Genomic DNA, 21,504 nt, shown 5'->3' with positions numbered 1-21,504 from the left:
TTGCTTCATTTCTAAGTGCCTTTTCTATTTCCTCATTGCTCATTTCCTGTTTTATCCATACATTTTTATATTTTTCACTGCTAGTTTTGCTGCTTTTGATAGTACTTCAGCTATCATTTGAGTCCTTAGTTTGATTTTTAGTGGCCTATAGTGTTTTTCTCTAAAGTATTGCCCTATTCTTTGCACCTCGTCAATGTTTTTATCAAATTCCTGTCCTTCTTCCTGAACCACTTTCAGAATTTCCTTTGCAATTTCTTTCTCTTTTTCTCTTTGATATTTGTATACATTTTGTTTTTCTTTAATGCCATAAACTACAATGCTGAGATGCATGGAAATGAGTGGGTGGGGCATGGGGGGGAGGATGAGGGAGTATGTGTAAATGATATTTTGATGCAGCCCAAAGAGATTTCTTCCCATCTTCTCTTTTTCTGCATGAGGGGATGGAGAAGGGGGAGTTGCTGATTAAATGAAGCAACCTTGCTGTGGATGTGCTGTGTCTTGCTGCCTTTTTTCTGATCCAGGGCAGTGGGCGAGGTGCCGGGATGACCCGTCATCCAGGAGGAGCCAAGAAAAGAGGGAGGGAGGGATGGTGAATGGGAGTGGAGTATGTGGGGATGAAAATGGGTGGGAGTGGATTTATGATTTTGACTTTGGGTACCTCCTTTGTTAGGGGGAAAAGCCTTTGGTGTATGTATTGTACATACAAGCTGTTACAAAAGGCATATTACTGGAATTTTATTTTCAGTAATTGGAAAATAAAAGAATAATCAGTATAAACTTTATGGAAAGTAAGAGAAAAGAAAATAAGGCAAGGACAAATACATTAATTAAGACTGGAGAAGACATGCTGTTGGAAAGCTAAAACCTCCAATAATAACTGTGTATGGCAATACATTCCAGGTCTGTGTAACAAAAATTTTTCTTTATTTTTTTTTTCTTCTTTGGATTTATTAACAGAAAATTGTATCTACATTTTGGCTGCCAGAAAATGTAGGTAAAATTGTATGTGTACTGATATGATATACTTTGCTGCACATATTTTAAGACAGGCCAAGTGTGGAATTGTGTCAGGCTCTGCTGTGTGAAAGGACTATGGAAGTGCTGTGTCTTGCTGCATTGCCTTTGACTTGTGTGGCATGGCAATAGACTTGGATGACCTTTCATCTCCAAGGTACTAAAGGTGTTATCACACTGGGCTATTTTTCTTTCAACCTCCAATTAATTGGTGGTACTGCCCACCTCCAGCACTTTTTCTAATGTAAAATCAATGGGAAACTATTTTGTTTACTCAACAGAAATACATGGAATGTCATTTGATGTGCTGGAGAAAATTAATTTTCCTTGAGCATATCTCAAAATAGGCATTTGGGAATGGATGCTAAGAGGAGATTGTATAAAGGGGTGATTGTGCTGACAGTACTGTATTGGCAGAAACATGGAACATAAGAAAGTAAGAGTTTAAATGTGTTTGAGAGGAAATGCCTGAGAAGTATGGTAGGGGTTACTAGGCTGGATAGAGGAGATGAGGAGAGTGGGGGTAGAAAAGGAGTTGGGAGATAGGGTTGATGAAAGAGTATTGGTATGGTTTGGACACATGGAAAGAATGAGTGAAGAAAGATTAATAAAAGAGGTGTGGAAGGCAGAGATGGAGGGAGTGAACATGAGGGGGTGACAAAGGATGAGATGGATGGATGGGGTAAACAAGGCAGTGGGAAAAAGGGGAATGTCTCTTAAGGAAAGAAGGGAGAAGACAGAAGATAGGGATGAGCGGAGAATAGTTGTGTATGGATGATGCTGTGATGCATGAAAGGGAGTGGGTGGCAGATGGAGGGTGAGGGAGTATGTGTGAATGATATTTTGATGCAGCCTGAAGGGCTTCGCTTTTTCTTCATGAGGGGACAGAGAGGGGGAGGGTCACCAATTGAATAAAGCAGTCTTGCTGTGGATGTGCTGTGTCTTGCTGCATTGCTTCTGACCCAGGCCAATTGGTGAGATGCAGGGATGATCTGTTATCCAGGAGGAGCCAAGAGGGAGTATGTGGGGATGAAACGGGTAGGAGTGGATTTATGCCTATGACATTGGCTACCTCCCTTGTATGGGGGAAAAAGCCCTTGGTATATGTATGTATGTATATCTGGGGTCAACTTTTATTGGAAGTAAGTGAAAAAATCTGGATTTTCTGGCCACAAATTAGGGGGTCAACTTTTAATTGAAATTGAATATTACTTGGTTATATATGGTAGATGGAGTTGGGGGGAGGGGGTTTGGGAGTAGTTATGTGTGAATGATATTTTGATGTAGCCGGAAGGGATTTCTTCCTGTCTTCTCTTTTTCTGCATGAGGGGATGGAGAAGAGGGGTCACCAATTAAATGAAGCAGCCTTGCTGTGGATGTGCTATCTTGCTACATTGCTTCTGACCCAGGGCAATGGACAGGATGTAGGGATGACTCATCATCCAGGAGGAGCCAAGAAAAGGGGGAAGGAGCAAGGGAAGGGTGGTGAATAGGAGTGGAATGGGTGGGGGTGAAGTGGGTGGGAGTGAAATCATGCCTTTTATAGGAGGAAAAAGCCCTTGGTATATGTATGTATATAAAGTATTTGTAACTGGGCTGTTTTAATCATTTGAGAAATAGGTATCTGGATGAATACAAAGAAAAGGTTGTAAGAAGGAGTGGTAGTGCCCCAGGCAGTGTATTGAGCAGAAACTTGGAATTTTGGAGGTGGCTTAAAGAAAGATACTGTTTTCCACATGAGGGCATGGAGAGTTGGGGTTGGTGATTAACCTCTTCAATACAACTCAAATTCTTGTGGGTAGCACCAACTGCCTGATGTATGATGATTTGATGATGCATCACAATACACTCAACCCTCAATATAGCTGACTTCAAATTTGTGGACTTTCGATTTAGCAGACAAAAAGTGTGTCTGGTAGTAACAGTGAAATTCTGGATGAAGTCCGTAAAATGAAAATTTGTCTGATAGGTGTCCGGTAGTAATAGTCAAATACCAGACAAAGTCCGTAAAATGGCACCACTAATCCAATGGAGATTCTATTCTGTATGTATGTAAATAGCAGCAACTAGATTTAAGGTAAGAAATGGTTCAGTTTCTTCTTTATATGTAATGTACATAATTACACATATGTACTGTAGCTTTTTATTACATATCTAATACATATGTGCACGCCGAAACCCAACAGACAATTTTCTACATAACGTACTTATGTCTGGTATCCAGTATTGGTAATGGACGGACCTGATTTTCAAATAAAGGACTTTTGCAAATAACAGACAAGGGTCTGCACGCATTTGTCTGTTAAATTGAGGGTTAAGTGTACTTGCATTATGAAATATAAAATTACAGCTTATTACTCATTTTCTTTCACTCTGAATATTGATAACTACAGAAAATGTGATCAAGTCAGTTCACAGAATTTGGGGGTTCACTTACTACAACTCCAAAATATAGTCAAGACGCCAATGCCAGCATCAGCAAATACCTACTTGTGCCTCATGATGCCTACATAGGGATCATCAAATGGAAGGGTTTTAGTGAAGTGGCCTTGCTGTGGATGTGCTGTGTCTTGCTGCATTGCTTTTGATTCAGGCAGTGGGCAAGAGACAGAGATGACCCTTCATCCATGAGGAGCTGTGATGAGATGGAAACAAAGGTGATGGAAGTGGAATGGGTGGGAGTGGGTCCATGCCTTTGACTTGGCTACCTTCCTTATAAGGGGTAAAAACCCCTTGGTATATAGATAGAAAGAGCCTAAAAGTGTTTAAGATGACAAACAGTAAGTGTTATAAGGATGGAGGAAGTGAGAAATGTGGAGATGAGGTAGAGAGCAGAGGTGGAGATAGTTTATGCAAATAGAATGAATGAATGAAGAGTGTGAAAAGCAGAAGTGGATGGAGTGAACTTGAGAGGAAGACCAAGAATGACATGTACTGATGGAGTGGTTGAGGGGGTGTTTGATGCAAAGGGAATGCCCATCAAGCAGATAAGAGAGATTACCAAAAAAAGTAGGAGTGAATAAAGAGTGTTTGTTAATAGATGACATAGCCTGAACAGGTATTTTTCATGTCAGATGTGTAATTCTTTTTAAGTTGATGAGGTTGGTGTGGGTCACTGCATGATGAAGCAGTGGAGGTAAACCAACTCTGGCTGTCAGTCCTTGCTGTGGAAATGCTTGTCTTTGCTGCATTGCCTTTGACTTTAATGGCATGGCAAAATACAGAGATGACCCTTCATCTCCAAGGTACTAAATGTGTTATCACACTGTGCTGTTTTTCAGCCTCCAATTAATCAGTGGTATTGCCCACCTCCAGCACTTTTTCTGAATCACCATGGCAAACTTTTTTTGTCTTTTCAACAAAAATACATAGAATGTTGTTTGATATGTTTGAGAAAAATTATTTTGCTTGAGCATATCAGATTCCTTCTCAAAAAGCTGTGGGCTGCACATTTGCTCCAACAGTCAGAGGAAAAATAGCCCAGTGTGATAACACCTTAAGATAGGAGCAGTGATTATTGGGTTTGGGATGGGTGTAAGGTGGTATGTGTTGACTCAGCCACCACAGCTATACATTGTATTTTGCTATATTAAGTAAAAGATTATTTTCATCCTCAGATTGGTCTGTGCAGTTAGCTACACTGCATCCTCAGGTGAAAGTGCTAACTTCCGTAAGTTCTACAAATTCCAAGTGATGAAGCCGTTAGATGTAAAAACCAAATTTTACAATACTGAGGTTTGTGTAATAATCATATAATGTAGTCATTACTTGATATTGGGCTTAATATTATTTTTACATTTAAGATTCAGTGCTGTTGCCTAGCTATAAATGCCTCATGCATCTGCTTCAATACATGAAGTTCACTTTAAAGGACTCCTTGAATACAAAAGTTGTGATTCAGTATTGATTATGGTTATAAATATCAGTTCACTATAGACATGATAGTTGCTGTAAAACAGAAAGAAGAGCATATTCTGTTCTGATGTACAAAAAAAGCATGGAACCATGATGGTACATACATACATATACCAAGGCTTTTTCCTCCTTACAAGGGAGGTAGCCAAAAAGGAAAAGACATAAAATCATTCCCACCCATTCCATCCCTGAATACACTCCACACCCCTCCACCCTCCCTCTCATCTTAGCACCTCCCAGATGATGGGTCATCCCTGCACCCTGTCCACTGCCATGATGGTACCATGATGGTACAAGTAAAATACAATGAACTCAGAAACAGCAAAAGAGATGAATGGAGTGAACTTAAGGGGATGCCCAAGGATGAGATAGATGGATGGGGTGAAAGGGAAATGCTTGTTGAACAAGGAAGGGAGAAGGTAGGGAATAGGGGTGAGTGAAGAATGGCTGTGTATTGATGATATTTTGACACAGCTTGAAGGGATTTTCTACCTGTCTTCTCTCTTTTCTATGTCTGTTGAGAAAGGAAGGGAGAAAGCAGGGAAGTGGTTATGTGTGGATGACATTTTGATGCAGCACAAAAGGATTTTTCTCTGTTTTCCCAAGTTTCTGCATTAGGGAATAGAGAGGGGGGTCACTGTAAGTGAAGTGGCTTTGCTGTGGATAAGCTGTCTTGCTGCATTGCTTCTGACCAGAGCATTGGGCAGGAGATAGGGATGACCCTTCATCCACAAAGAGCTAAGATATGAGGTAAACAAGGGTGATGGATGGGAGTGTAATGGGTAGGAGTGGGTGAGTGCCTTTGACTTGGCTACCTCCCTTATATGGGGGAAAAAAGCTCTTATATAGATGAATATATACCATGTTTCTTATGCTCCTTAAACTGGGGAATAGAGCGCATTTCCCCGTCCCCCACCCAAATGTGGCCCATGAGATAGTATGATAAAAAATTAAGTGAAATGTGTGGGAGTGGGTATATGCCTTTAGACTTGGCTACTGTCCTGGTACATACATACTTTTTCCCCCTTGCAAGGGAGGTAGCTAAAGTCATACATACATATACCACAGGCTTTTTCCCCCTCACTAGGGAGGTAGCCAAAAAACAAAGGCATAAAAACCACTCCCACCCATTCCATCCCTATCACACTCCACCCCCCTCCACCCCCTACCCTCCCTATTTTCTTGGCACCTCGTGCATGATAGGTCATCCTTGTATCTTGTCCACTGCCCTGGGTCAAAAGTAGTGTCGCAAGACACAGCACATCCACAGCAAGGCTGCTTCATCAAAATCGGTGACCCCCCCTCTCCGTCCCCTCATGCAGAAAAGAAGACGGGGAGAAATCCCTTTGGGCTGCGTCAAATTTTTCTCACACATACTCCCTCTCCCTCCACCCCCACCCATTCCACCTCATGGATCACAACATTATCCATACACAAGCATTCTCCATTCACCTCTGTCTTCTGTCCTCTCCCATCCTTCCTCAACAGATATTCCCCTCTTTTCCAAAGCCCCTTTTACTCCATCCATCTCATCCTAGGTCACCCCCTCAAGTTCACGCCCTCCACATCTGCTTTCCACACCTCTTTTACTAGTCTTTCTTCACTCATTCTTTCCATGTGTTCAGACCATCCCAATACTCTTTCATCCACCCTATCTCCCAACTCCCTTTCCACCCCTGTTCTCCTCCTCACCTTCTCATTTCTCATTCTATCCAGCCTAGTAACCCCTATCATACTTCAAAGGATTACAAAGGCAGAGTATACCAACAGGAGACCTTTTGGTTCATATCTAGGTCGGATGCAAAAAAAAAAAAAAATCAATGATAAATGAATAAATAAAAACTATATAAATGTAACAAATAAAATACATAAATGCATAGGTATAGTTAAATAATAAACAAACAGGTAAATAGTACGTAATAATAAATTGACATATAACTAATAATAAATGAGAATCAAACAGACAAATGATAACAAGACAAAAACAACTAATATAGAATAAATGATAATTATTACAGCATCTTGCTTAGGTGTTTATCTAAATGATTATTAACCTCTTCACTCCGGGGCACATCGCACGTCTGGCAACATTAGCTGCCCGATGTGCGATGTTGCGTCATAGTAATCGCATTATAAAAAATAAAGTCAGTGCTCAATTGTTCGTTCTCTTTCACCCGTGAATTAAGATAACCATAAAAAATATGATGAAACCAGTTTAGAGAGAGTGAAAATTATGTAGGTACAACTACAATAAATATAATCAAAAGGCCGACGTCGGCATCATCACGTACCCACTTGCTCCTCATGACGCCTACGTGTGCGGCACCGTATGGAAGTGGTTAAAGCTTCAAACTGAACTACATTGCACTGCCTCTGCAGGAAGTTTATTCCATTCATTAACTACATGGTTGGTGAACTTGTTTCTACACACTTCCAAATTGAATCTATTTCTGGACAGTTTGAGACCATTGTTTCTTGTCTGATTCTCATTCAGTGTGAAAATTTTGTCACTTTTGATATTGTCAATTAGACGTGTATCAAGTCACCTCTGAGTCTACGCTTTTTTAGGGAAAACAGATTCATATGTTTTAGTTGATTTTCGTATGATTTATTTTTTATATTTGGAATCAGTTTTGTAGCTCGCCGTTGTACTTTTACCAGTCTGTCAATGTCTTTGATGAGATTCGGTGACCATACGGAAACAGCCTATTCCAAATGTGGACGAACTAATGATTGATATAGCTTGTTAATGAGTGATGGACTTTTGAAGTCAAAAGATCGTGCAATCGGTCCTAGAATCTTATTTGCTTTCTCAGAGGCTGATACACACTACTTGGATGATTTTAGATCGTTACTGATAATTACGCCGAGATCTTTTTCACCATTCACTTTTGTTAATAAATTTCCAAATAACTTGTAATCGTACTAACTGTTATTTTTACCTATGTTCATTACCTTGCATTTACTTGTGTTAAATTTCATTAGCCACTTTTCAGACCATTGCTGTAATTGATCTAAATCTTCTTGAATATCTAATTGGTTTAAGTGATCATTTGCCATTCCACAAATTTTTGTATCATCAGCAAATTTGGAAACAATAGATTTTAGTCCATGGTCTATATAATTCATATATACTATGAATAGAAGTGGCCCAAGAATGGAACCCTGAGGAACTCCACTTGTAACATTTTTCCATCTAGAAGTTTTTCCATTTAAAACAAATCTCTGTTTTTGATCATTCAACCAATTCACAGACACCTCATCTCAAACACATTTAAAGTCCTTCTCTCTTCCTCTCTTATGTTCCATGTTTTTGCCCCATACAGTGCTGTCGGCACAATCACTCCTTCATATAACCTCCTCTTAGCATCCATTCCCAAATGTCTATTTCTCATTACACTTTTTAATCCACCAAGGCATTTACTTGCTTCTCTCAATCTACCTCCACTTACACTTCTCCCTTTCCTGCCACATTCACACCCAAGTATCTAAAACTATCCACTTCCTCCAGTCTCTCTCCCTTAACCCCTTTGTTACCGACCCGTCAACCTTACGTAAACAAACGTTTCAAACCGTCCCACGAATGGCTGGAGCCTTATGTTTGTAAACACAGACACTTGCCACCATGTGGGTAGAAATAACCCAGAAACCAAGGCCTTGAGAGCCCTCAATACACACAGCTTATAACTGTGACACGTGCGTGTCATGGGGAGCACACTCGGTTCCTGGCGGGTGCACTCAGCCAGGACACGCAGGTGTCACAAAACACACATCCGGTACTCAAGGGGTTAATACTTACTTCCAGTCTGCTGCCACTTTCACCCCTTGTACATCTCATCACCTTACTTTTACCCACATTTATCTTCAACTTCCTTCTTTCACACACTTTCCCAAACTCTGTCACTAACTTCCTCAAACCCTCCTCTGATCCTGCCATAAGTGCAGTGTTGTCCGAAAACAACAACTGGCTTATCTCCTACTTTTCTCCATTTTCTTTAACCATCTCCAATCCTTGACCCACTACCCTTGCATTTACCTCTTGCACCACCCCATCCATATACAAATTGAATAGCCAGGGTGATATAACACATTCCTGATGAAGTCCCACCTTTACCTCAAACTACTCACTCTCTCCATTTCTAATCCTGACACCTGCTCTACTACTCTCATAAAAACTCTTGACAGCTCCTAAAAGCTTTCCTCCTATCCCATATATCTGCAATACCTCCCACAGTGCCTTCCTGTCTACCCAATCATAAGCCTTTTCCAAATCCATAAAAGCCCAAAAAACATCCTTACCTTTTCCTATAGCTGTCTCACATATTTGTCTTGCCACAAGAATCTGATCTATGCAACCTCTACCTGTCCTAAATCCACACTGTTCCTCACCAATTACTCCCTCTGTTCCTCTCCTAATCCTCTCAATCAAGATCCTCCCAGAAACCTTCCCAACTACACTTAACAAGCTAATCCATCTGAAACTACTACACTCAAACCTCTCCCCTTTTCCCTTGTAAAGTGGAATTATACAGGCACTTCTCCAGTCCTCTAGCACCCTACCCTCTCTTAAACAAACATTAGATAACTTCACCAGCCAATCCACTATCACTGTACCTCCTTTTTTCAGACATTCTGCTTGACATCCATCCAGACAAGGTGCCTCACCTGCTCTCATCATCTTAACAACTGCCTACACTTTACCCTTTATTATTTCTCTTCCATTTTCCTCACTCATCATGGTCATTTTCTTTGCACTTCCCACTGCAACTACTTTTCCCTCCCTATCCTCCACATTTAGCAACTCCCTAAAATACTCTGCCCATCTTCCTCTTACTGCCTTCTCTTCCATTATCATCTCTCCATCTGCACCTTTTACCTTTTCTTCTCTACTTGATTCACCTCTTCTTCCTTCCTTAATTTCCTTCCAAAACGTCTTTTTATTATTTTCAAAATATTCTGTCACACTCTTACCCCATTTCACATCTGCCCTCCTCCTTACCACCTATATCTTATGCTTTACTTCTCTTCTCTTTTCTTTGTACCTCTCATGATTTCCTTGTCCCATTTTTAACCAATCTATGAAAGCTTGCTTCTTCTCTTGTACAACCTTCTTTGTTTCCTCATCCCACCACTCACTACCCTTTTGTTTCCTCCCGTCCTTGTTCCCACCCCTTTTATCTTCGTGTACTCCACTCCCACTCAGCACCCCTCCCTCCCTCTTTTCTTGGTTTCTCATGGATGACAGATTATCCCTGCATCTTGCCTACTGTCTTGGGTCAGATGCAATGCAGCAAGATGCAGCTCATCCACAGCAAGGCCACTTCATTTAATTGGAGACCCCCCTCTCCATCCCCTCATGCAGAAAAAGAGATGTGAAGAAATCCCTTCTGGCTGCATCATAATATCATTCACACATACTCCCTAACCCCCTACCTCCGCCCATTCACTTCCATGAATCACAGTATCAACCATACACAACCATTCTCCACTCACCCCTATCTTCTGTCTTCTCCCTTCCTCAACAGACATCCCCCTCTTTTCCAATGCCCTGTTTACTCCATCCATCTTTTCCTTGGTCACCCCTCATGTTCACTCCATCCACCTCTGCCTTCCACACTTAATTTACTCATTCTATCCATGTGTCCAAACCATCCCAATATTCTTTCATCAATCCTATCTCCCAACTCCCTTTCCACCCCTGCTGTCCTCCGCACCTCATTTCTCATTCTATCCAGCCTAGTAATCCCTACCATACTTTTCAGACACATCATCTCATACATATTTAAACTTTTTCTCTCTTCCTCTCTTATGTTCCATGTTTCTGCCCCATACAGTGCTGTTAGCACAATCACCCATTCATACAATCTCCTCTTAGCATCCATTCCCAAATGTCTATTTCTCATTACACATTTTAATCCCCTATGTTATATACTTCCCTGTCTGGGGTATTGGCTGCATGTTATTGTGGCAAAGTAGCATGCAGTTGATACTTTAGGGTCTATATGGGGCACCCCTACAGACCAGAGCCACACATCATTTTGTCTGTGATAGAGGAAAACTCTGTACATAGAGAAATTATGACACTTTTATACTACGACTGTCCCTCCGTTATGCTGTCCCCCAACCCCTTGTTACTTTCCTATACCATTTCTCTGAATATTCATTTCCTTTTTTCGCCTACCTACCCTGTGGTGGGGGAAAAGAATACTGCCACCAAGTATTTCCACTTGAGTCATAAAAGGCAACAAAAAAGGGACAGGGGATGGGATTAGGAGTCCTACAACCTGTAGCCCCAAAAGGAGACATTCCTAAAAAAGAAAGTAAAGGCATAAGAGGGTCTGGGAGTTTTCCAACTAGTACCCTAAGGTTTGGGTCTTTTAATGTGCGTGGATGTGGTACAGATAAGAGTAAAAGGGAAGAGATAGGCAGTATGTTTGTGAGAAAAAAGATGGATGTACTGGCTTTGAGTGAAACTAAAATGAAAGGAAAGGGCAACTGTGAGTTTGGGAGTGTAGCTGGGAGGTACTGAGGAGTGAAGAGGGGACAAGGGAGAGAAGGGGTGGCTATACTAGTAAGTGAAGAGATAAGTGAGCTGGTAGTGGAGTGGAAGGAGGTGTCATCAAGGTTGATGTGGATGAAGGTGAAGCAGGGAAAGATGTGGGTTTTTGTAAGTGCGTATGGGCCTGGCAGTGAGAAGAGTGTAGAGGAAAGGGAGGCTTTTTGGGTAGATATAAATGAGTGCATAGAGGGATTAGGGAGAAATGTCAATGTACAACCACTCCTCGTTTAACGACCTACTCGGTTAACGACAACGCGGAGTAACGACGGGCTTTATGACAGACCAATATTCGTTTAATGTAAATCTCCCGAAGTTACGACGACGTGTATGATAAGTTGGCTGAGGCAAATTTGTATGATGTTATAAATGAACTTGTACGGTGGATATTAGCTGTGAGGTAAAGTGTTCTGAAGCTTAGGTCTATATTACCATCCTGCAAGCTGCAAAAACTACCTGGGGTACAGTATATACCGGTATTGGTAAACTTTTAGTTTCGACCATGGGCGCAATATAGCAATAGAAAATTAATTATCAATTTTGTAAATTATAATGTATCAACGTAATATGCAATTTTGTGAGCGAAAAAAAAAGGTACTAAAACAGATTTCGTAAGTAACGAAGTCGTGTCGGACGAATGGTACGCCATGTTTGTTATAATAGATGCCTACGTCGAAGAAATGAAAGGATGATAAATTCATCTAACCTAAACTCAACTAACCTAACCTGTGTTTAATAAATCATTACCTACAAATTAAATGTCATCCGGCTCGTCCTCCTTGTCGTCGTCGTGAGAGACGTTGGCGGGCTTTTCAACCACTCTCTCAGCTTGCGGGGTATACAAAATTCTTGCAGCTTGAAGGAATGCATGTATCTCTGCTCCATAACACTCCTTCAAGAAAATATACCTGGTGAGGTACTGTCGGAAGTACCGAGGCCGTCAATTGACAGACGACAAGATGGCGTCCCGATCCTATGCTACCGACTTCGTTCATTAGCATATTTGCTTGTAGCAAGGTATTTTTTATTTTCATTTCCGCCCACAAAATTGCATAATACGTTGATACATTTTGATTTACAAAAATAATTAATTTTCTATTGCTATATTGCGCCCATGGTTGAAACTAAAAAAATACCCCGGTATTTAATATGGAATGTCAGCATACATGGATTTGGTCATACACAGTAATTTCAGGAACCTAACCACTGTATAAAAGAGGGAAAATACATAAAAATAAAGATACATGTATTGCTGGACATTGTACGACCATTTCGGTTAACGACGGCGACGCTGGTCCCAATTGTCGTCGTTAAACGAGGAGTGGTTGTAGTTGTATTGGGAAACCTAAATGCTAGGGTAGGAAATGAACCAATTGACGTAGTGATTGGGAAGTATGGAGTTCCAGATAAAAATCATAGGGGAGAATTGATGGTGGAGATGTGTCTTGAAAGAGAGTTGATGATAGCAAATACAATGTTTAAGAAGAAAGTCAAGCATAAGTACACATGGCAGAGGGTGGTGGATGGAAGGGTGGCAGATAGAGTGTTAATGGACTATATAGTGGTGACCAGGAGTATGGTAGGAAGAGTTAAGGATGTACATGTTCTAAGGGGAGAGAGTGAGGGAATATCAGATCATATCCTGGTGGAAGGTAAATAGAGAGTGGAGAATATGTGGAGAAAGAGGAAAAGGGCAGAAGGTAGGGAAGTACTTAGAGTGAACTGCTTAAATGAGGAAAAAAAGGAGAATGAGTATAAGATGAAGTTGAGAGAGGAGTGGGAGAGAGTAAAGGATAGAGTAGAACTAGGAGTGGAGGAGGAATGGGGATGGTTTAAGGAGGGAGTCATAAGGTGTGCAAAGATGGTGTGTGGAACAAGGAGGGCGGGAGGAAATAGAAGGAAGGGTAGTGAGTGGTGGGATGAGGAAGCAAAGAAGGGTGTAGAAGAGAAGAAGCAGGCATTCATAGATTGGCTACAAATTAGGACAAGGGAATCGTATGAGAGGTACAAAGTAAAGAGAAAGGAAGATAAGCATAAGATAAAGGAAGCAAAGAGGAGAGCAGATGTGAAATGGGTAAAGAGTATGACAGAAAATTTTGAAAGTAATAAAAAGATGTTTTGGAAGGAAATTAAAAGAGGAAGAGGAGGCGAATCAAGTAGAGAAGGAAAGGTAAAAGGTGCAGATGGAGAGATGATAATGGAAGAGAAGGCAGTGAGAGGAAGGTGGGCAGAGTATTTTAGGGAGTTGCTAAATGTGAAGGAGGATAGGGAGGGAAAGGTAGTTGCAGTGGGAAGCACTAAGAAAATGACCATGATGAGTGAGGAAAATGGAGGAGAAATAGGGAAGGATGAAGTGAAAGCAGCTGTTAAGATGATGAGAGCAGGTAAGGCTCCTAGGTTGGATGGATGCTCTGCAGAATGTCTGAAGAAAGGAGGTACATTGATGGTGGACTGGCTGGTGAGGTTATTTAATGTTTGTTTAAGAGAGGGTAGAGTGCCGGAGGACTGGAGGAGTGCCTGTATAGTTCCACTTTACAAGGGAAAAGGGGACAAGTGTGAGTGTAGTATTTACAGAGGGATCAGCTTGTTGAGTATAGTTGGGAAGGCTTATGGAAGAGTCTTGATTGAGAGGATTAGGAGAGGAAGAGATGGAGTAATTGGTGAGTAACAATGTGGTTTTCAGACAGGTAGGGGATGTGTAGATCAGATTTTTGTGGTAAGACATATGTGAGAAAGCTATAGGAAAAGGTAAGGATGTTTTTTTTGGCTTTTATGGATCTGGAAAAGGCTTACGACAGGGTAGACAGGAAGGCACTGTGGGAGGTACTGCAGATATATGGGATAGGAGGAGAGCTGTTAAGAGCAGTCAAGAGTTTTTATGAGAGTAGTAGAGCTTGTGTTAGGATTAGAAATGGAGAGAGTGAATGGTTTGAGGTAAAGTTGGGACTTTGTCAGGGATGTGTTATGTCGCCCTGGCTGTTCAATCTTTACATGGATTGGGTGGTGCGAGAGGTGAATGCAAGGGTAGTTGGTCAGGGGTTGGAGATGATTAAAGAAAATGGAGGAAAGTGGGAGGTGAGTCAGCTGTTGTTTGCTGACAACACTGCACTTGTAGTAGGATCTGAGGAGGGATTGAGGAAGTTAGTGACAGAGTTTGAGAAGATGTGTAAAAGAAGGAAGCTGAAGATGAGATGTACTAGGGGAGAGAGTGACATTAGGCTGGAAGTGAGCATTAAGGGTGAGAAACTGGAGGAAGTGGATAGTTTTGGATACTTGGGTGCGAATGTGACAGGAAAGGGAGCAGAGAGATTGAGAGAAGCGAGTAAATGCCTTGGTGGATTGAAAAGTGTAATGAGAAATAGACATCTGAGAATGGATGCTAAGAGGAGGCTATATAAAGGAGTGATTGTGCCAACAGCAATGTACGGGGCTAGATAGAGAGATAGAGTGAGAAATGAGGAGGTGAGGTGGAGAACAGGGGTGGAAAGGGAGCTGGGAGATAGGGTTGATGAAAGAGTATTAGGATGGTTTGGACACATGGAAAGAATGAGTGAAGAAAGATTAGTAAAAGAAGTATGGAAGGCGGAGGTGGAAGGAGTGAATATGAGGGGGCGTTCTAGGATGAGATGGATGGATGGGGTGAAAGGGGCTTTACAAAAGAGAGGAATGTCTGTAGAGGAGGGACGGGAGAGGACAGAAGATAGGGGTGAATGGAGAAGGGTTGTGTGTAGATGATGCTGTGATGCATGAGGGGGATTGGGTGGGGGATGGGGGATGGGGGGGTGAGGAAGTATGTATGAGAAAAAATTTGACGGAGCCCGAAGGGATTTCTCCCCGTCTTCTCCTTTCCTGCATGAGGGGACGGAGAGGGGGGTCACTGAATTTATGATGCGGCCTTGCTGTGGATGTGCTGTGTCTTGCAACACTGCCTCTGACCCAGGGGAGTGGACAGGATGCAGGGTTGACACGTCATCCAGGAGGTGCCTACATAGGAGGGAGGGAGGAGGGTGGAGGGGAGTGGAATATATGGGAAATGAAATGTGTGGGAGTGATTTCTATGCCTTTTTCTTTTTGGCTACCCCCCATGTAAGGGGGGAAAAAGCCTTTGATATATGTATGTATGTACTAGGCTAGATAGAGTGAGAAATGAGGAGGTGAGGAGGAGAACAGGGGTGGAAAGGGAGTTGGGAGATAGGGTTGATGAAAGAGTATTAGGATGGTTTGGACACATGGAAAGAATGAGTGAAACAAGACTAGTAAAAGAGGTATGGAAGGCAGATGTGGAGGGAGTGAACATGAGGGGACGTCCTAGGATGAGATGGATGGATGGCGTGAAGGGGGCTTTGGGGAAGAGGGGAATGTCTGTTGAGGAAGGACGGGAGAGGACAGAAGACAGGGGTGAATGGAGAATGGTTGTATATGGATGATATTGTTATGCATGAGGTGGAATGGGTGTGGAGATGGGGGGTGATGTAGTATGTGTGAGCAAAATTTGATGCAGCCTGAAGGGATTTCTCCCCGTCCTCTCCTTCTATGCATGGGTGGAGGGAGGGGGGGGGGTTGCCCATTTAATGAAGCAGCCATGCTGTGGATGTGCTGTGGCTTGCGACACTGCCTCTAACCCAGGGCAGTGGACAAGGTGCAGGGATGACCCGTCATCCAGGAGGTGGGGAGGAGTGGAGTGTATTTAGGGATGGAATGGGTGGGAATGATTTTATGCCTTTTCCTTTTTGGCTACCTCCCTTGAAAGGGGGAAAAGGCCTTGGTATATGTATGTATGTTTTACAACATACTGTATTGTGTTTCTAAATCCAGACCACAACTTGATAGTGAAGAATTTGTAGCCATGATCATGTTTTGAATTCCATATGACCCAAATTCATATGTTAGATAACTAAATGTATACTAATGATTAGGTAACTAATATTTTATATTCTAGAAATATTTCTAACTAACCTTAACCATGTTGCCTTTTTTTCTTTCTTTTCTTTTTTATTCCTAACTCTTGCATGTTAATTGAATGCTTTTGGCGAACCTGAATGTTGCTCCGCACAACTTCACCTTCATCCTGCATGTTCAGGACTACATTGTAAGTTTGCCTTTGATGTTAAGTTATTTGAATAGTGCATGTGTTTCCTGTTATTTTAACTTTGAAAGTATCTTATTCCCAATTTTAATGTTGTCATTCTTGCATATATGAAGGGATTACTCACAATATGCAAGTTTATAGATATTGCAGTAATGGGTATATTATTCAGGTTGGTAGTGGTAAAGATGATTAGATTTTTGGCATGGTCCTATTTAGTAGGATTCACAATTGTTTTTCTTTACTTTTTTCTAAGATCAGAGTTGAATAACAACATTTAACTGGAGAAGATGTGGTTAAAACTAATTCTGCTATGATCTTTTCAAGTAATCTTTTGAATTATCTATTATTGTTATCATTGGTATCAGGGGTAAAGAATGCCATGATCATATTCCTATGCATGTTTTAGAAGATGGGATGGAGTTAGGGGACTAGGGACCTCCCCATTTTTTTTTCCTCTCTCTATCTCTCTCCTGTGAAAAGATTAGGCCTAAAAGAATGTGGGAGGATGTGGTATAGATGAGAGTGAAAAGGAAAAGATTAGTAGTTGTGGTTGTTGTTGTTGTCGTTCCCTAGACTGTCTGTCCGAGCAGTCCTGTCTCCCCAAGGAATGCCACAGCCAAAACTAGGTTTTCCCACAAATCCTTTATAGAGTGTATGTTGTGTTGTTTGCGTGCATGATTGTGTATAATGCAGTCTTCCATTATGTGTTGTATGGTATGGGGTGAAGTGTTATATCCCGGGCAGCTGTTCACAATGCGGTCATCCAGCCTCTTCTGGTAGCTGAGAAGTGCTGGGTGGTGGCCGCACCACAGTCTGGCCAGGTGGACACTGTCCTTTCATAGGAGAGAGGATTCAGAAGGGTGGATATCAGGGGGTCTGGCATGCAGCAGTGTGTTGTCTTCCAGTATGTTAATGGAGCGGTGAGTGATATGATTATGAATATGTTTCCGGAGGCTGGTATTTGGTGGTTGTGGAGGAAGAGAAGAGAGTATCTGTGTGTGATACAGGTCTTTGGGTGTTGTTTTAATGTTTCTTGGTGTGTGTGGGTGTTCTGCTATGTAGTGTAGTGGGTGTGATGTGTTTGTGGTGGTTGCGGCAAGTGTTTGTGTGCCTCTCATGTCGAGGTGGTCCTTGACTTTAAGGACTTTTGTTTCATGGTGTAAATGGTCTGTAGGTGTTGCGTTTGTGCAGCCTGTAATTGTTTTTAGGGCTTTGTTTTGTATGTTTTGTATGAAGGGTGTTGAGGTGTGTCTCACTGAGATTAGGAGCCCATGCAGGACTTGCATAATCCATCACTGAGCGCATGCATTGTTTGTATATTGTTGTATTAGTTTCTTTGTTTTATCCAAATGTTGTTCCAGTGATTGACTTAAGTGCGTTAAGTCTAGGTGTGCATTTGTTTTTTATGTTTGTGATGTGTTGTTTGAAAGACATGGATGTATCGTATATTACACCAAGAATTTTTGGTGTGTTTGTGTGTGGTATTAGAGTGTTGTTGATGTAGAGATGAGGTATGTATTTGTGTTCTTTTGTCCAGTTGGTGAGAAGTGTTGCTGTAGATTTGGTTTGAGCTATTTTGAGTCTGTTTGTGATGAACCATGTGTTGAGTGTATCAAGGTATGGCTGGATTATTTCTGCAGCTTTGTCTGTGTTACGATGTGTGCACGTGATTGTTATGTTGTCTGCGTAGGAAGAGATTTGTATTTCTGAGGTGTCTGGTGTGGGTATGTCATGCATGTATAGATTAAAGAGCGTGGGGGATAGAACAGAGCACTCCATTCTTAATATTTCTGATGTGTGATGATTGGCCATTATATGACATAAGCATTCCTACCTGCCAGATAATTGGCCAGCCATCTTTTGGTGTTATTGTGCATGTCTGTGTTATATATTTTATTTGTTAGGCTGTGGCGGGGGATAGGATCAAAAGCTTTACTAATGTCTAATGTTATAAGAAGTGTTCTGTGGTGGGGCCTACCTGAATTGATGCCATCTAAAATTCTTTGTGTGAGGTTTATCAGAAGAGTGTTTGTGGAGTGTAGTGGCCTAAAACCGTGTTGTGAGTCAGCAAGGGGAATATGTGGTGTGACAAGTTGAAGTATTAGGCGTTCAATGACTTTAGAGGGAGTGCAGAGAAGTGTGATTGGGCGGTGCGATGCTGGGATTGTTGGGTCTTTGTTCAGTTTTGGAATGGTGATTATTTTACCATGCTTCCAGATGTCAGGTATAGTGTTGTGTGAATAGCTGTAGTTTGCAATGTTTGTGAGTGCGTGTATACCTTGAGGTCCAATGTGTTTTAGGTGGATGTTACTCATGTTATCAGGGCCACAGGCAGATGAGTGCTTGAGATTATGTATTATGTGTGTTGTCTGACTCTATGAAGGGTCTATAGTCTGAGTCTGTGGGAAAGTCTTTCTTACGTCGAATAGTGTGTCGGTCATCAGGGTGAGAAGTGAGATGGCTTGTCTGTGCAAAATGATTTATGAGTGTGTTTGCTTGTTTTCTGTTTGGGGGTAGATTGTCTGTTGTTGTGATTATTGCTGCATGAGAGCGTGTTGTGTTACTGTTGGATAGTGTAATGCTGTTGAGTATTTACCTAGTTGTATTTACCTAGTTGTATTTTGCGGGAAGGGGAGCTATGCTCGGGTGTTTTGTACAATTTGCTGGTGTTTGTTTTGTGATCAAGTGTATTGATAAAGTTTTGCCAATTTTATGTTTTTTGTTCGTGTATTTTATTGGCAATCACAGTGTTTAGTGTTTGTATTTGGTCTGCTATGTTTTGAGGGATAGGTGTGGGGGTATTGTGTTTAAGTGTGTCTCGTTGTCTGATGAGGCCTTGGATTTCTGATGTGAAGTTGGGGTTGTATGATTTTCTGTTGCCTCTAGGGATGTATCTCTTGTCTGCGTTTTGTATGATTGTATTGAAAGCGTGCACAACATTGTTTATGTTTGTGATTGGTGTACTGTTAAGTGTTTCAAAATGTTGTTCTGTCTCTTCAGTAAAAGCTTCCCAGTTAGCTCTCTTGTAATTGGTGTATGTGTGTCTGTGGCCAACTGGGGTGCATCTTGTTTTTGGTGGTGATGATGATTGGAAGGTGGTCAGAACCAAGGGTTCCAACCACTCTCCATGATGTTGTTGGGGTTAGGCAGGGGGAGCAGAAGGTGATATCAGGAGAGGAGGGAGTGTATAGGGCTTGGTGTGGGATATGTGTATGATTATGTGTGTTGTTCATGATAGTCAATGAGTCGAACTGAGTCTGTATATCAAGCCCTCTGTCTGTGTCAGGGTTGTCGACATACTAGGCCGACGACTTGGCATTGAAGTCACCACCCATGATCAGATTGGGGATTGAGGCTAGTTGGCTAAATTGAGGCCTGAAGGTGTTTGGAACTGTGGGGGATGATTGGGGGGGGAATGTACATGTTAACTATTGTCAGTGTTGATTTGTTGCCTGTGCGGATTCGAATGGATTGGATTTCTGTAGTGTTATCTGTGTTAGGGAGGAGAATTTTGGTTATGGTGCTTGTGTCCACAAAACAGATGGAGTGGTGGATTAGGGTGATGAGTCCACCGCCAATGCTGTCGGTCCGGTCTTGTCTGATGGTGGTGTAATTATGAAATGATGGTGTTTTGTGTGAGTGTCTTAGTTTTGTTTCTTGTATGATTGCAATGTGTATGTTGTGTTGTTTAAGAAAGTGTTCGAGTTCATGTTTTTTCGTGTTAATACCGTCAATGTTGTGTTGTAATATGTTGATGTTGTGTGTTCTGTATGTGTTGTATGGTGCTGTTTGGGGTTGAGGTTGGGGTGTGAATGGGGAAGGTATAGGATTTGGGTTAGAGGGGGGGAAAGGAGAGATTGGGGACAAAGGAAGGTGAGTACTGATTGGGGTTAAGGGCAAAGGGAAATTGGGAGTGGGTAAGGGTGCTGGTTGTGGTTGGGGAGGTGGGAGTGGGGTTATTGGAGGGCAGGTAGAACATGTCCAAGTGTTTGTGTATTGGTTTGTGTCAGCAAGTGTTGTACAAGTGAGGTGGGAGTTTTTGCACATATTACACTGAACTGACCCCTTTGTCTGTCTGCTTGAGGTAATGGGTTTAGAGCATGTTGGGCATGTGTATTTTGTGGTGGGCCCAGGATTGCTCTCTACATCTCCGGCTAAAAGTAGAAGAGGGGTGATCGCCGGAGAATCACCCCTCGGTGCAGAAAAAACATAATAGTTTATGTTGTAAAAAAGGATTGTGGTACTCCCCAAGGCAGTTGTAGCTCCTCTTGGGGATCGGTGCCACCTGCGTAGAGCTGGTGGCCTGGGCTGGTTGCCGCTGTTTGGCCCCCAATTCTTGGGGTTGGGGGGTGGTCCCACGATGTAGACGCTGCGGCTCCAGGACCAGTTGTGGTTGTTGTCATTCCCTAAATTGTCAGGTTGAACAGTCCCGTCGCCCTCCCTAAATTGTCAGGTTGAACAGTCCCGTCACCCTGAGGACCACCATGGCTGGAATGGGGTTTTTCCACAAATCCCTTATAGAGTATATATTGTGTTGTTGGCATGCATGATTGTGTACAAAATGTGGTCTTCCATAGTGTTTTGTATGGGGTGAAATGTTGCCAGTACCCTTAGCCAAAAATAAAAGGGTGTCAGGTGAATGGTACAGATGAGAGCAAAAGGGAAGAGATTGGTAGTAGGTGAGAATGTGTTAGCGTGGTATGTTGTATATTATCGTACATTGTACTTGTGTGTTGCTTCTCCTCTCACTTGCCTCCTATGTTGTATATTATCGTACATTGTACTTGTGTGTTGCTCATTTTGGGAATTATATGTTTCCCCCTCCTTATAAAAGTGTCATATGTTTTGTTGTTTGTTGTTTTATTATTGTAATTATGTGTAATCATTGTGTATATTTGTAATTATATTGGATATCGCAAATGCGATGCGC

General features: G+C 41.9%; 1 protein-coding gene across 5 annotated transcripts in view; it reads left to right on the top strand.

Moving 5' to 3' along the window:
- Positions 1-21,504, top strand: part of LOC143027578 (trafficking protein particle complex subunit 13) — an 85,565-nt gene that overhangs the window by 51,391 nt on the left and 12,670 nt on the right. For all 5 annotated transcript variants that reach the window (XM_076188894.1, XM_076188892.1, XM_076188897.1 and 2 more), the window contains one exon: positions 4,632-4,749. In XM_076188894.1, coding sequence (XP_076045009.1) covers positions 4,632-4,749 — 118 coding nt within the window. The remainder of the gene's footprint in view (positions 1-4,631; positions 4,750-21,504) is intronic.

The sequence above is a fragment of the Oratosquilla oratoria genome, chromosome 8, assembly GCF_046742065.1.
Source record: "Oratosquilla oratoria isolate Oo_2021 chromosome 8, ASM4674206v1, whole genome shotgun sequence".
Taxonomy (NCBI): Eukaryota; Metazoa; Arthropoda; class Malacostraca; order Stomatopoda; family Squillidae; genus Oratosquilla; species Oratosquilla oratoria.
This window is presented reverse-complemented; position numbering and strand designations above follow the sequence as displayed.